This window comes from Lolium perenne, chromosome 7 (assembly GCF_019359855.2).
Source record: "Lolium perenne isolate Kyuss_39 chromosome 7, Kyuss_2.0, whole genome shotgun sequence".
In the NCBI taxonomy this organism is placed as follows: domain Eukaryota; kingdom Viridiplantae; phylum Streptophyta; class Magnoliopsida; order Poales; family Poaceae; genus Lolium; species Lolium perenne.
Window position 1 is genome coordinate 253,470,578 of NC_067250.2, and position 15,928 is coordinate 253,486,505.

Sequence of the window (15,928 nt, forward strand, 5' to 3'; positions counted from 1 at the left end):
AGGCAGATTGAGAGAAGGGCCAAGGCCTATACCATCATCAACCACCAGCTGTACAAACGCAGCGTAAGTGGGGTGTTCCAGCGGTGCGTCGAGCCGGCTGAAGGGATTGAACTCCTGCGGGAAATCCATCAGGGAGAGTGCGGACATCACGCCTCATCCAGAGCCATAGTGGCCAAAGCCTTCCGGCACGGTTTTTACTGGCCGACTGCGCTCAGAGACGCAGAAGATTTGGTGAAGAAGTGCAACGGCTGTCAACGCTTCGCAAAGCAAAGACACCAGCCGGCTTCCGCCTTGAAAACCATCCCCATCACATGGCCATTTGCCGTATGGGGCTTGGATATGGTGGGCCCATTCAGAACAGCGCGAGGCGGCATGACACATCTCTTGGTGATGATTGACAAATTCACCAAGTGGATCGAGGCCAAGCCAATCAAGAAACTGGACGGGTCCACAGCCGTCACATTCCTCAAGGAGATCATTGTGAGATTCGGCTACCCCCACACCATCATCACCGACAACGGCACCAACTTCTCCCAAGGCATTTTCTCTCGCTATTGCGGGGAAATGGGGATCCGGATGGCCCTATCTTCCGTGGCACACCCAGAGTCCAATGGACAAGTGGAAAAGGCTAACGGCTTAGTCCTAGCCGGCATCCGGCCCCGGCTGGTGGAGCCGCTCGAGCGAGCAGCCGGCTGCTGGATTGAAGAACTGCCCAATGTGCTGTGGAGCCTGCGCACAACGACAAACCGCTCAGTCGGCTTCACACCATTTTTCCTCGTATACGGGGCCGAAGCCGTCCTGCCGACTGATATCGAGCACGACGCGCCAAGGATCAAGCTCTACACAGAAGCCGAAGCCAAAGAAGCTCGCGAAGATGGAGTTGACCTGGTCGAAGAGGCCCGGCTGCTGGCTGAGTCTAGATCTACTATCTACCAGCAAAGCCTCCGACGCTATCACAGCCGGAAGGTCCAGCCCTTAGCATTCCGAGAAGGAGACCTAGTGCTCCGGCTGATCCAGAGGACAGCCGGACAGCATAAACTGTCATCCCCATGGGAGGGTCCCTTCATCGTGAGCAAGGCAGTAGGCAATGATTCCTACTATCTCATAGATGCCCAAGAAGCTAAGAAAAACAAGCCGGACAAGGCTGACGAGGAGACTAAACGTCCCTGGAATGTCAGGTTACTCCGCCCATTTTACACATGAGAGCAGGAATGTATGTATCCCTTGTATCCCTTTTGTGAGTTATGAAAAAGCTTGCGCCAAGAGCGCCGTTTCCGACAAGTTTTTCGCATACTTTACCTTGTTTCGCCAATTGGCTTGAACCCTATCACGCGGTCGGCTCAGTAACGTGATCCGGTTTCCGACAGCCGGCTTCCGAACCAGCTACAGACCGCAACCCGGCTGTCCGGCTGGCGGGAGTAAGGCCTAGGGAGCCGGCACGCGAAAAACGACTAAGGGAAAGAGTAAAAGCGAGTTGACTTGCAACTTTTCATATAAGTGCCGGATTGCCGAATTCAGCTCGTTTGACTGAAATACTGTCGGCCTCACCCAGCGGCCCGCTCTTGATCCGGCGACGGATCGCAAGTCGGACGTACGACCGGCAAGGGCACAGCCAAAGAGTGGGGCGGATGGGAAAAAGCGAACGAATCGAAAGAAAGCAACTCGGCACACAAATGATTAACAAACACATTAAAGTGCGACTTAATTAAAAGGCGATAATATTGTCTTACATATGCACCCGGCATCCCGGGGATTTAACGAATTGTCTTGGCAAAAGCATAAGGAAGCAGGTAAAAGCTAAGCGCCGGCTGAATCAGGACCAGCCGGAGGAGCGTCAGTAGAGCCGGCTGCCGGGTCGTCCTCGGGCACGTCGTCCGCCTCCTCGTCCTCAGCCTCCTCCTCCTCGTCGTCAGACGGCGGATTCGGGTCTGCGATGAAGATGGACTTGTCGACGAAGTCGGCAATGGCGCAGGCGCGGGCCAGCCGGGCAGTCTTGTTCTCCAGCGGGAGCTTGTCCTCCACGTCGGCGCGCCGGTACTTCAGCTGGTCGAGGCTAACCTCGTCATACCAGGAGAGCACAAAAGATAGCGCCATATCAGCTCCAGCGCGCGTGGCCGACTCCTTCCAGTCCAAGAAGCGGTCGGGAGCCCTGTCCAGCCAAGCGATGAGATTGGAGAGATCTTCCGGCAGCGTCTCCGTCGGCCACAGCAGTCGGATCAGCTCCTCCGCCGCCTTCCGCAGCTCCCAGCCAAGCTTGGTAGCCGGCTCCACGCGGGCGGCGATGGACGCCAGATAGTCATCCATGGTGAAGCAGTCGGAGCTCTGCTCCCCAGTGGCCTGCCGGCGATCCTCCCGCGCCCTGCCAACAGCCGCTAACGCCTCCTCCTGCGCCTCAGGGAAGGCCGCTGCAAAGAAGAAAAACATGTCAAAAGCCATCAAAGCCGAAATAAGCTGAAAAATGCAAATTTTCGAAGTCCTAAAGTAAGCCTGGCGGCAGCCGGCAAGACCCGACTGCCCCCAGCCTGAAGATGGAGATTCCGAAGCTCTAAAACAAGCCTGGCGGCAGCCGGCAAGACCCGACTGCCCCCAGCCTGAAGATGGAGATTTCGAAGTAAAAAAGAAACAAGCCTGGCGGCAGCCGGCAGAACCGACTGCCCCCAGCCCGAAGATGGAGATATCGAAAAAATCAAGTTTCGGCCGCCGGCTGCCAACCTAAGCCGGCAGCCGACGGCCGAAAGCCGGCAAAGGAGAAGGCATAAGACAAAAAGACTCACCCGCCAAGCCGCGGTCGAGCGCGCTAAGTTCCTCCAACCACCGCTTGGCGGTGGCCGACAGCTCGTTGGACTTGGTGGTCACCTCTTGCTGGAGCGAAAGCCGTTGCTGCTCCACCTCCTCCAACCGCTTGCTCAGACCCTCCAGCTTCTCCTCCTGCTCCTTCTTGAGGGCGGCAAGTTCCTTGAGATGGTTAGCCTCAAGAAGGCGCAGCCGTTTCAGCTCCCCGTCAGCCACCTTCAGCTTGGCGGCGGCGGCCCGGTTCGCCTCCTCGCTCGTGACGCATTGAGCGCGGGCAACCCGGAGGTCCGACTCCAGCTGTGGGATCCGGGCGGCCTCAGCTGCAAGCCGGCAAAAATGAGCCGTCAGTAAAAAAGAAACTCACAGAAAAAGCAAGTCAAAAGAGAGAGGGCCTCACCCTTGACAGCCTCCAGCTCGCGAGCCAAGCCGGCTCGTTCGATCTTGGCCTTGTGGTAGCTAGTCACCACCTTGTTGTACAAGACGGTGCGTCGCTCCGTAACCATCTGAAAGAAACAATCAGATATCCAGACGGAACCCGGACCGGCTCCAAGCAGCCGGACCATGCCTCGGAGGGCTACCAGGATTGCAAAAACAAGAAGACACCTACCTTGTCAGCATCCTCCAGCGTTGCTAGCTGGGCAATGGCCTCGGCGGCCTTGTTCTTAAGGCTGGCCCGGTAGCCGGAGAAGACCATCTTCATGGGCGCCGCGCCAGGCTGTCCCTCCCGGTTGAACACCTCGCAAGAATCCGCCTGGTTCCACGCAGCCTCCATGGTGCCAGCCGAGCCAAGGCTGGAGTCAGAGGCAGACGGCACTTGCAGCAGCCGGGCCCCCTTGGCCACGTGAAGGCCCTCAGTCGGGCCCGGCGGGCCCTTCGTCCTCACCAGCGCCCGGGAGTCGGCGCCCTTCGAGCGGGCCGGCTTCTCCTTCGCCGGCTCCTTCCCGGTCGGCTCCCTCCTCGTCGGCTCCGAAGCTGGAGGCGGCGCGGTCGAAGCAGTCGGCCCGGTGGGGGTAGTCGCCTCCGGCACCACGACGTTGGGCGCGGGCCCGCCGACTCCGGTCAAGGGCGGCGCAGCCCCACCAGCTCCAGCTCCAGCCGCAGATGGCATGCCCCTGCCGGCCCCGGCTGCCTGCTCCACAAACGGGGCGCGGCGCGGGAACATGTCGTCTAAAGTCGGCTGGCGCGCCGACTGACCCTGGTTTCCGCCGCCAGGCGCCGCAGAAGGCGCGGCAGAAGAGGACGCCCCCGCAGAAGGTGGCGTGGCCGCAGGCGGCACGTTAGCAGCCGGCGGCGCGCGCGCGCGTGCTGAAGGTTGCGGGGTTGGCTCCCTCCTTTGCCGCTGAAGCGGCGACGTGATGGGAGGAGCCTGCCGAGAGCCGCCTCCCTGGGTAAACTTAATCGGGGCCCTAGCCGAACAAGCAAGAAAAGATAAGTACAAGGAGGAAGGAAAGAAAAGGAATCAAACAACAGAAGAAAAAGAACTCACCCGGCTTTCTCCGGGACCTTCTTGGTCGCCAGCCGGCGCTGTTTCTTGGCCCTCGCCTCCGAGGCGGCCGTAGACCCGACGCCGGTCCGCTTCCTCCCCTTCGGCGCAGAAGTCGCCGTGCTCGCAGGCGGCACCGTGCGCAGAGGCACCGCCGGGATGGGCCCCGTGCCGGATTGGGCCGGCTCCGCCTGCGGCTGCTCCTGCTCCTGCTCCTGCTCCTGCTCCTGCTCCTGCTCATGCTCAGGCGAGGGCGGCGGGTTATGCTCCCCATGGCCGCCCTGATCCTGCCCCGCCGGCAGATCGTCGTCGCCGGCTTGGTCGCCGGCTAAGTCAGCCGGGTCAACGTGATCCGGCGTCCAGACCTTCGTCGCCAAGTCGCCATCCTCGATGCCTTGGCGGGTGAAAAGCTGAAAACAAGAAGATAAATATCGAGTCGGCCATGCTGCCGCAAGTCGGAAGACGGAAAAACATCAAGCTTACCAGTTCAGGCGGCTGCTCCCGATCGTGAGGCGGCAGCCCCCAATCCCAGTCGTCCGGCATGTTGGCCTTGGTGATGTTGTTCACCCGGTGAGCCACCTGGGCCCTGGAGAGCTCCACCTTCGACGTCCGTGTCGGGTCGAGCCGGCCGGACATGTGGCCGATCTTGTGGACGCGCCACTGGAGCGGTATGACCCGGCGCGAGATGTAGGTGCAGAGGAGGTCCTCGGCACTCAGCCGGCCCCCCGTGACGCACTGGCCCAGGAAGTCCCACAGGACGTTCACCTCCGCGTCCTGATCCGAGGACTTGGGGTTGTAGCCCCAGTTGATCCGGCCGGCTGGCGGAGCCGGGTTGTATTCCGGCAGGTTGAGCCGGTCGAAGGCTGGGCTCTCGTTCCGCACATAAAAGAAAGACATCTGCCAATTCTTTACAGAATCGACAGTCGGAATCCGCGGGAAGGTCGTACCCGTGCGGGGATAGATGGAGGCGGCGCCGCAGGTCCTCAGGCGGCCTTCGGTCGTCTGCGCCTTGATGTAGAAGAGCCGGCTCCAAAACTCCACGTCCGGCCACAAGCCGGCGTAGCCTTCCATGAAGGCCACGTAGCAGCTGAGGAGGATCATGGCGTTGGCCGGCAGATGGTGCGGCTGCAGGCCGAAGTGGTCGAGGAACCGGCGGAAGAAGTTCGAAGCCGGCAGACCCAGTCCGCGGTCGAGATGCGCGCCGAAGACCACGCGTTCGCCGGGCTCCAGCCGAGGCTCCTTCTCCGCGCCCGGCGCCCTGGTAATCACTCCCGCCGGAATGCGGCGGAGGCGCACGAGCCGGGCGATGTCATCCTCCCGCATGTAAGAACCTTTCCAGGAGCCGCTCGGCTGGGCCATCGAGGACGAAGAAGAAGAGGAGGTCCAGGAGAGGCGGAAGGGCGAAGAAGAACCGCTCCTCGCCGGAGGAGATCGCGGTGGAGAAGAGCGCGCCGTCGATGCGCGTGGCCCCGTCGCGCCGGATTGGCGGTGTTGCGGCGGCGCCTCGGCGGAGGATCGTCGGAGCAACTGCTCACCAGAGCTCGCCAGAGAAATGGCGGAGAAAACCGCACGGGAGCAGCGAAGAACTCGAGCGGAGAGAAGGAGCGAAAACGGGAGCGCGAGGAAGAAGATGGGGCAAGTGCCGCCTCGATACCGCCCCCGCGGCATTTATAGCCGACCGCGGCGGGCGGTTGGCCTCCAAGTGGCCAACGTGGGCCACGTCTCCGGATTTACTGCGCCGTAACTGCGCATAACTCCTCTCACGTCCACAACGGTTATCAGAAACGGCCACACCACGTCGCCCACTACCGCACCGGATCCGGAGGGACATTGATTTGACCAGACGAACCGACCGCCAGGCCAGGCGTCAGGCCAGTCAAGTCGGGCGCAGGGCCCGAGGCGGCGGAGACTCCGGCGCGCCGCAAGCCGGAGCCGGACCAAAAGTTTCACTCAAGCCAAAGTTCATCAGCAAGGCGGAGACGCCATCAGATCTCGCGAGAAGGCAAAAAACTGTACAAGTGTAAAAAGTGGCCGGCTAAGAAGCAGCCGGCAGGAACGAGCCGGATGAGGGCGCAGCCGGCTGAATGCAAAATCTCAGTCGGCCCCTCCAAGTGCCGTCCAATATATTTGAGAAGCCAGGAAAACCTGCCTAGGTCCTTCTAAACGCAGGACCTTGCCAGCTTCGGGGGCTAATGTCGGGGGGAAGACCCCGGATAGGGCAATGGACGCGGAGCAGCCGGCTGGCCACTGGCCGGCTCGCGGCAAAGGCCGGCTGAGGAGCAGCCGGCTGGCGCCGTGGCCGGCTGGTCCGGAAGCCGGCTGGCTTTAGGTCCTAGTCGGCCTGGCTACGGCCACCAATGCTGTAGCTGGGCCGGCTTCTACAAGCCATATCCGACTGGGGTTTGTACCTCAGACCGACTCGAGGCTGGCGAGTCTTGCGCTGGAAGGAACCGGGTCGGTGATCCGGGTTCCTAAAGTCCACGCTGACTCCATCTTCCGTAAAGCGCGGGGCACTGTGGAGCAATAGTGCCACGCGCCGGACAGGCCGTCAGGGCTTACGACGATCCGTACTGGCTACAGTGGCTGACGGCGACAGGGACACTTCCTCCATACCGCTGACCGTGGCAGCCGGATGGGACAGGCCACGACGCCTCAACCACTCCTGACGTCACCGCCTCGGGAAGGAGCGGAAGCCGGAGCCGGCCCAGCCGGCCAGTAAACTATAGGGTCTTATATGTAAAGTGCCGGTGCCTATATAAGCCGCACTACCCCCTCTCGTGCAGGGGATCGATCATTTATTGCTTTCACCTACCTACGGAGCTGCCCTGTGAGAGAGACCATAGTCTCCCTTAGCCTCTCAGGGCCAGCCGGACACAGCTCTAGGAGCACCACTGTACTGTGTGATCATCATATACACTCATAGCAGGAGTAGAGGTTTTACCTCCACCGGAGGGCCTCGAACCTGGGTACGTCGCCGTGTCGCTCGTGCCCATACCCGCTTCCGGATACCGCCGTGAGATCCCTCAGGAACCACTTCGATTAGCCACCCTATGGCATATGCCGTGACGATACCACGACAACTCTAATGCACCCCCTGTAGCTGCTTCACAAAAAAAAAACCGTTTCGGCACCATGAAAATGAAAAACGGGTCGCCCGTTGGTCGGATTGGAAATCCGCGCCCGGGGCCTTGCTTCCCAACCCAGGGCCCACGCACGTGCCAAATATGGCCTCGTTCTGACAAACTATGTGGTGCCAGAGGCCGTTTGGTACGTCATTCCCCCTAAAAGCCATAGAACTCCGGACGTGATAGCCCTTTTCGTGAAGGGTCTTCCAAGAAAATTGACGTATCCCAATTCTATCTTTTGTACTAGTTAACATGACACATAAAATGACGCCACGCGGCTCCGTGGGGTATTTTGACTTCGTTCGCTTTGCCATCTGCCCAAAACGGGGCCCCCGGGACATGCGGTATGGCCGTACCGGGGGCGCTGGTGCACCCGTTCGCGGACGCTTCAAACGGACAAAATTTAGCACATAAAATGACGTGTTGTAGACCTGAAAACATTTTTCCCCGAATTTCTGGAGAGACGTAAAGTGTACCCCTAGTTTAAATCCGGTCAGTTTCCAGCGGATTCGGCGGGAAACCGCAGGAAGCCCCAGGGATTGCCAGATAGCTAACGCGCGCATATGGCATGTGATAGGTGGTGCGTAGGCGGTCTCCTATCACCGCGCGGTGGTTGGGCTCGATACTCTAATGCGCCCCCTGTAGCTGCTTCACAAAAAAAACCCGTTTCGGCACCATGAAAATGAAAAACGGGTCGCCCGTTGGTCGGATTGGAAATCCGCGCCCGGGGCCTTGCTTCCCATCCCAGGGCCCACGCACGTGCCAAATATGGCCTCGTTCTGACAAACTATGTGGTGCCAGAGGCCGTTTGGTACGTCATTCCCCCTAAAAGCCATAGAACTCCGGACGTGATAGCCCTTTTCTTGAAGGGTCTTCCAAGAAAATTGATGTATCCCAATTCTGTCTTTTGTACTAGTTAACATGACACATAAAATGGCGCCACGCGGCTCCGTGGGGTATTTTGACTTCGTTCGCTTTGCCATCTGCCCAAAACGGGGCCCCCGGGACATGCGGTATGGCCGTACCGGGGGCGCTGGTGCACCCGTTCGCGGACGCTTCAAACGGACAAAATTTAGCACATAAAATGACGTGTTGTAGACCTGAAAACATTTTTCCCCGAATTTCTGGAGAGACGTAAAGTGTACCCCTAGTTTAAATCCGGTCGGTTTCAATGGATTCGGCGGGAAACCGCAGGAAGCTCCAGGGATTGCCAGATAGCTAACGCGCGCATATGGCATGTGATAGGTGGTGCGTAGGCGGTCTCCTATCACCGCGCGGTGGTTGGGCTCGATACTCTAATGCGCCCCCTGTAGCTGCTTCACAAAAAAAACCCGTTTCGGCACCATGAAAATGAAAAACGGGCCGCCCGTTGGTTGGATTGGAAATCCGCGCCCGGGGCCTTGCTTCCCATCCCAGGGCCCACGCATGTGCCAAATATGGCCTCGTTCCGACAAACTATGTGGTGCCAGAGGCCGTTTGGTACGTCATTCCCCCTAAAAGCCATAGAACTCCGGACGTGATAGCCCTTTTCGTGAAGGGTCTTCCAAGAAAATTGACGTATCCCAATTCCGTCTTTTGTACTAGTTAACATGCCACATAAAATGACGCCACGCGGCTCCGTGGGGTATTTTGACTTCGTTCGCTTTGCCATCTGCCCAAAACGGGGCCCCCGGGACATGCGCGGTATGGCCGTACCGGGGGCGCTGGTGCACCCGTTCGCGGACGCTTCAAACGGACAAAATTTAGCACATAAAATGACGTGTTGTAGACCTGAAAACATTTTTCCCCGAATTTCTGGAGAGACGTAAAGTGTACCCCTAGTTTAAATCCGGTCAGTTTCCAGCGGATTCGGCGGGAAACCGCAGGAAGCCCCAGGGATTGCCAGATGACTAGCGCGCGCATATGGCATGTGATAGGTGGTGCGTAGGCGGTCTCCTATCACCGCGCGGTGGTTGGGCTCGATACTCTAATGCGCCCCCTGTAGCTGCTTCACAAAAAAAAAACCGTTTTGGCACCATGAAAATGAAAAAAGGGTCGCCCGTTGGTCGGATTGGAAATCCACGCCCGGGGCCTTGCTTCCCATCCCAGGGCCCACGCATGTGCCAAATATGGCCTCGTTCTGACAAACTATGTGGTGCCAGAGGCCGTTTGGTACGTCATTCCCCCTAAAAGCCATAGAACTCCGGACGTGATAGCCCTTTTCGTGAAGGGTCTTCCAAGAAAATTGACGTATCCCAATTCCGTCTTTTGTACTAGTTAACATGACACGTAAAATGATGCCACGCGGCTCCGTGGGGTATTTTGACTTCGTTCGCTTTGCCATCTGCCTAAAACGGGGCCCCTGGGACATGCGCGGTATGGCCGTACCGGGGGCGCTGGTCCACCCATTCGCGGACGCTTCAAACGGACAAAATTTAGCACATAAAATGACGTGTTGTAGACCTGAAAACATTTTTCCCCGAATTTCTGGTGAGACGTAAAGTGTACCCCTAGTTCAAATCCGGTCAGTTTCCAGCGGATTCGGCGGGAAACCGCAGGAAGCCCCAGGGATTGCCAGATAGCTAACGCGCGCATATGGCATGTGATAGGTGGTGCGTAGGCGGTCTCCTATCACCGCGCGGTGGTTGCGCTCGATACTCTATTGCGCCCCCTGTAGCTGCTTCACAAAAAAAAACCGTTTCGGCACCATGAAAATGAAAAACGGGCCGCCCGTTGGTCAGATTGGAAATCCACGCCCGGGGCCTTGCTTCCCATCCCAGGGCCCACGCACGTGCCAAATATGGCCTCGTTCCGACAAACTATGTGGTGCCAGAGGCCGTTTGGTACGTCATTCCCCCTAAAAGCCATAGAACTCCGGACGTGATAGCCCTTTTCGTGAAGGGTCTTCCAAGAAAATTGACGTATCCCAATTCCGTATTTTGTACTAGTTAACATGACACATAAAATGACGCCACGCAGCTCCGTGGGGTATTTTGACTTCGTTCGCTTTGCCATCTGCCCAAAACGGGGCCCCCGGGACATGCGGTATGGCCGTACCGGGGGCGCTGGTGCACCCGTTCGCGGACGCTTCAAACGGACAAAATTTAGCACATAAAATGACGTGATTTAGACCTGAAAACATTTTTCCCCGAATTTCTGGAGATACGTAAAGTGTACCCCTAGTTCAAATCCGGTCAGTTTCCAGCGGATTCGGCGGGAAACCGCAGGAAGCCCCAGGGATTTCCAGATAGCTAACGCGCGCATATGGCATGTGATAGGTGGTGCGTAGGCGGTCTCCTATCACCGCGCGGTGGTTGGGCTCGATACTCTAATGCGCCCCCTGTAGCTGCTTCACAAAAAAAACCCGTTTCGGCACCATGAAAATGAAAAACGGGTCGCCCGTTGGTCGGATTGGAAATCCGCGCCCGGGGCCTTGCTTCCCATCCCAGGGCCCACGCACGTGCCAAATATGGCCTCGTTCCGACAAACTATGTGGTGCCAGAGGCCGTTTGGTACGTCATTCCCCCTAAAAGCCATAGAACTCCGGACGTGATAGCCCTTTTCGTGAAGGGTCTTCCAAGAAAATTGACGTATCCCAATTCCGTCTTTTGTACTAGTTAACATGACGCATAAAATGACGCCACGCGGCTCCGTGGGGTATTTTGACTTCGTTCGCTTTGCCATCTGCCCAAAATGGGGCCCCCGGGACATGCGGTATGGCCGTACCGGGGGCGCTGGTGCACCCGTTCGCGGACGCTTCAAACGAACAAAATTTAGCACATAAAATGACGTGTTGTAGACCTAAAAACATTTTACCCGGAATTTCTGAGAGAGACGTAAAGTGTACCCCTAGTTCAAATTCCGGTAAGTTTCTAGCGGATTCAATTCGGCGGGAAACCGCAGGAATCCCCAGGGATTTCCAGATAGCTAACGCGCGCATATGGCATGTGATAGGTGGTGCGTAGGCGGTCTCCTATCACCGCGCGGTGGTTGGGCTCGATACTCTAATGCGCCCCATGTAGCTGCTTCACAAAAAAACCCGTTTCGGCACCATGAAATTGAAAAACGGGTCGCCCGTTGGTCGGATTGGAAATCCGCGCCCGGGGCCTTGCTTCCCATCCCAGGGCCCACGCACGTGCCAAATATGGCCTCGTTCTGACAAACTATGTGGTGACAGAGGCCGTTTGGTACGTCATTCCCCCTAAAAGCCATAGAACTCCGGACGTGATAGCCCTTTTCGTGAAGGGTCTTCCAAGAAAATTGACGTATCCCAATTCCGTCTTTTGTACTAGTTACCATGACGCATAAAATGACGCCACGCGGCTCCGTGGGGTATTTTGACTTCGTTCACTTTGCCATCTGCCCAAAACGGGGCCAAACGTGAATCTGTTGTCCCCGCGCGGTCTAGCCCATTGACTCGATCCCAATGGGGGTGGACCATTCTACTTTTTGCTTCATTTGACTTTGTTTATACCATAGGAACATGTAGTGGCAAGTTTTTGGCACATGCAACGTCAGGCGGGAGTTCCCCCCCATACCTCGCCAGAACCTTTCCGAAGTGTCGTCTGCGCATTTCCGGGAAGCACCCCATACAGGAAGGAGGTTCTGGGGTTTCAACTCATTAAAAAGTATTTTTACAAACCAGAAGCAATAGATGCTTCATAAAACAAATAACTAGGTACTTATTACAATAAGGAGGTTCTGGTTTCAAACTAAAAAGTACTTATTACAAACCAGAAGCAATAGATGCTTCATAAAACAAATAGACGATAGAAGCAAAGTTTCTTGACAAGCAAATACAAATAATTAACTAGGCATGGATCTTGGAGAAGTCGTCAGTAATTGCCTGGCTTCGTCAGCCAGGGATCATCACTCTTCGGGCTCTGCTGATCACTCATCTCCGTCGTCCACGGATCATCACTCTTCTGCTCATCACCAGTCCACGACTTCAGGTTCTGCCAATAATCACTACTCTTCGGCGCATCACTACTCTCCAGCCACTGCTCATCATTCATCTTCCTCCGCTTGCCATGAGGGGGACTTGCCTGCTGGGTGTTGTCGCTGGAAGCTGGTGCCTTCATGCTTGCTAGTTCAGCCTGCACGCTTGCAAGTTCAGCCTTTAACCTTGTTATTTCAGCTGCAGAATTTTTCTGTGCACGTTCAGCTTCGATCTCTGCTGCATTGCATTTGTCACACAGATGTCCCCTCAGCGTGTCTTCCTTCTTGCAACCGGGGCAAAACACAAGGTAACGCAGGAAGAACCATATCTTAACGTAGAGCTGGTAGCTCACGTAAGCTTCTTTAGCTGCATACTCCAGGTTTAAATCAGACAACGGCCGCTCTTCCCAGTAATCGTGCCTCTCTGGAGGGAATTTGTTCTTCATCTGGCTGTACAACTCGTCGATGATGCTAGTTGCAAGACTAGCCATTCCATCCCTCATTAAATATCCTCTGTCGTTGAGACCTTTGACGTGGACAAATTCCTGGACATCGATCCAGTTCTCCCTAGGAATTATAATCTTCTCGAAATATAACTTTTGAAAATCTGCTCTCTTGTCAACGGTGCAGAACACAATTCCTTGTTTTTGAAGGAATGAGCGCAGCGCCGGACATTCCCCGTTGGTCCTGAAAGCACAGAAACAAAACTAGTTTTGCAGCTAGCACGGTTTGTAGTTTAATTTGTTGCACCTAGCCCAAATGAACCAATTTGTAACTTGCTGTTGCACGAATTCCCAGTTAGAAAACACAGAAATATGACTCGGTCTGAAACTAAATTCACAATTCAACATCATATAGCTAAATACACGGTTCATTAACACAAGAATTATGGATAATCCCCTCTCCACAATTTCTTTCAATAAAATGCACAATCCCATATTCTTGAAACTGCCTTGCGAATTATGGTGCATGTGAGTTGCAATTTTCTCTCAAACAGAGAAAACAGAGCACTCGAGATTAACTAAAACAGATCAAGATTAACTAAAACAGAGCACTCGAGGGTGACTTGGTTCATCATGCACTAGCGATTAACTAAAATCTGAGCAAGATTAACTAAATCAGAGCAAGATTAAGGTCTACAAACCAGGAATAGTGGCAGACGAGGACGTGGTTCCTCATGGACAGTTGAACGACGGCGAGGAAGTTGTCTACTTCGTGGTTGGGGTCCTCCGGAGTGTACTCGAGATCCAATCCTACAAATTTGTTCTCCTTTTCTTTCGCATACCACTGCGCATACATCTTCAGGTACTTGCTCATCGTCTTCTCCTCGTTTGTGTAGACAACATCGATCTCCTTGCCGCCATGGACAGTGAAGGTCCTGATCTGAGTAAAGGCCTGCATGGCTGACGGCGGAGGAGGCAGAAGCGGTTGCGGAACAGAGGAAGAGGAAGAAGAAGCGTCCATGGCGCGGAGGAGGCAGAAGCGGCGAGAATGAGGGTTTTTCGTCTAGTGGGAGGAGGAGTGGAACCGGCAAGAAGCGGAGAGAAATGAGTGGGAAGAGGAGTGGAACCGTCAAGAAGCGGAGAGGCGGAGGAGGCAGAATTTCTGATTTATTGAAATTAGTAAAAACAGAGAATGAGGGTTCCATTTTACCTGCTGGCCCCTAATCCACATAAAATTACCGGAAATGGCCTAGTATCTACTGCTAGATGGCCCCACACGTCAGTGGGTGCCATTTTGCCCCACCCACCCCAAAATGTCCTATACCAAAAGCAACTTTCTCCCCTGTCTCACTCTCTCTCTCCCAACCCAGCCGCCACTGCCGCCTCTTCCTCTCCCAACCTAGCAGCTCTGCCTCCGTCGGCCACCGCCTCCGCCCCCGTCAAGCAGCATCGCCTCCGTCGGCCGAAGCTCCACTGCCTCCGTCGGCCGAAGCTCAGGTTTGGGGGATGAGCAGGGGATTTTCTAGGGTTTGCCGTACTTAATCTCGGGGGATTTTGGGGTTTGCCGTACTTAATCTAGGGTTTGCTAGTGCTAGAGTAGATTTTCCTGGTTTAGATTGATTCAAAACATGTGCTAGTGCTGCTAGTGCGAATGTCAATCTGAACCTAAACATCCCAACTTAGTTTTAATTAATGTGTAATTAATAGTTTCATAGTTCTCAAATTGTTCACTGCTTGTTATTAGGTCGACACCATGGACCCCTAAGACTATGAAGTTGCCATTTTGGTCCCATCCAAGAAGGCCGTTGAGACCATCGACATCAGCTCATCCTCCGAAGGTGAGGATGGTGCTCCAGATAGGGTTCACGTTAAGCAAGAGGAAGCTGATGATGCTGCAGCAATGGATTGTGCAGCTGAGCATGAGGAAGTTGCTCCTCCTCCTCCTGCTGATGTCCATCTGATTCGTCGAGGTAAAAAATATATATATTAGTTATAGATGCAGGATATAGGTCAAATGCTTAGTCTCGGTTTGGCATAATAGCTAGTCAATTTGTAGCATTCAAGGAATACTTCAGTTTCTATAAATACTGTTGGTTTGATATACTTCAATTTTAGGAAAACTTTAAACTAGGCCTTATTCCCTGGTTTCCTTATATGTAGGTCCCAGGATAGAGGCAGGTGAGGAATGGGATGACTTTTGCATGTATCCCAATCTAGTGGAAATGAATCCTACACAAGTTGAAACCCTAAGATTTCTTGTTGACCAAAAGTGCCCCGCAATTCCTTTTTATGTGTGCACTATAAAGAGTGCAAGTACCGTGGAAGGCAGTTCCAGAATGGTAAATAATTACTCCATCTCAAGGATGTTTTTGCATCTTTATATGTTGACAATGACTTCATCTGAACGAAGTTTTGCATCTTATAATCTGCAGTACTTCAACCGGAAGTTTACCAAGCAGTACATCTCGAGGAATATGCACCTTCCAGATAATGACTTTCTTGTCTCTTACAGTGAGAGACATTGTGTGAAAGTGAGGATTTTCCAGGGCAAAGGGAGGGTTGACGGTGCAGTGATCACAACTAACTGGAGAGCTGTGGTGCAGAAGAGCAAGATGAAGGAAAATGATATCTTTGTGTTTTGGTTCCGCATTCGCGCCGAGGGCGGTCTCAAGTTGCATGTCAGGAAGCTCGAGAAATGAGCTAGCAGGCTGAACCTCTCTAATTAAGCTAGTAGTACTATATATATGTGTGTATGAGCTCAAGTAATATGAGCATTGAACCTCTTATCGATCTGGTACTATCTAATGGCCTGTTGGTCTATGTAATGTGCTCAAGTAAATGAGCGTTGAACCTACTCGGTAGTATCTATAATTAACGTGTCCTTTTGGTACTATGTTATTGAGCTCAAGGCTGGCACTATATATGTGTAATATAATGTGCTTTTGGTGGTCTATATATGCTGGAGTATATATAGATATATATAGTTTGCTAGCTGTAATTAATTATTAGTCATATATTAGCCTGTTGCTTAGCTAATGCTCCTGTACAAATTAACTGTTGTCCTAAATCAGTATCCCCTCTGATAGATTATGTAACAAGATCATATCCATAACTAAAAAAAAGTTGCCTTAGTTCCACTATGGTAAGCTGACAAGATCTCTCCAATA

At 54.5% G+C, this 15,928-nt stretch overlaps 1 protein-coding gene across 1 annotated transcript; it reads left to right on the forward strand.

Moving 5' to 3' along the window:
- Window positions 1-14,509: 14,509 nt before the first annotated feature.
- Window positions 14,510-15,558, forward strand: LOC127311925 (uncharacterized). Its single transcript, XM_051342417.2, has 3 exons — window positions 14,510-14,731; window positions 14,922-15,100; window positions 15,194-15,558. Exons 1-3 carry the CDS (start codon window positions 14,662-14,664, stop codon window positions 15,458-15,460), a joined length of 516 nt encoding a protein of 171 aa, XP_051198377.1. The 5' UTR covers window positions 14,510-14,661; the 3' UTR covers window positions 15,461-15,558.
- Window positions 15,559-15,928: the final 370 nt, after the last annotated feature.

Bases quoted from the DNA above. Each gene is read 5' to 3' on its own strand.
- LOC127311925 (XM_051342417.2), top strand. From the start codon at position 14,662: ATGGATTGTGCAGCTGAGCATGAGGAAGTTGCTCCTCCTCCTCCTGCT. The intron at 14,732-14,921 runs GTAAAAAATATA...CCTTATATGTAG, and splicing joins TGTCCATCTGATTCGTCGAG to GTCCCAGGATAGAGGCAGGT. The intron at 15,101-15,193 runs GTAAATAATTAC...TATAATCTGCAG, and splicing joins TGGAAGGCAGTTCCAGAATG to TACTTCAACCGGAAGTTTAC.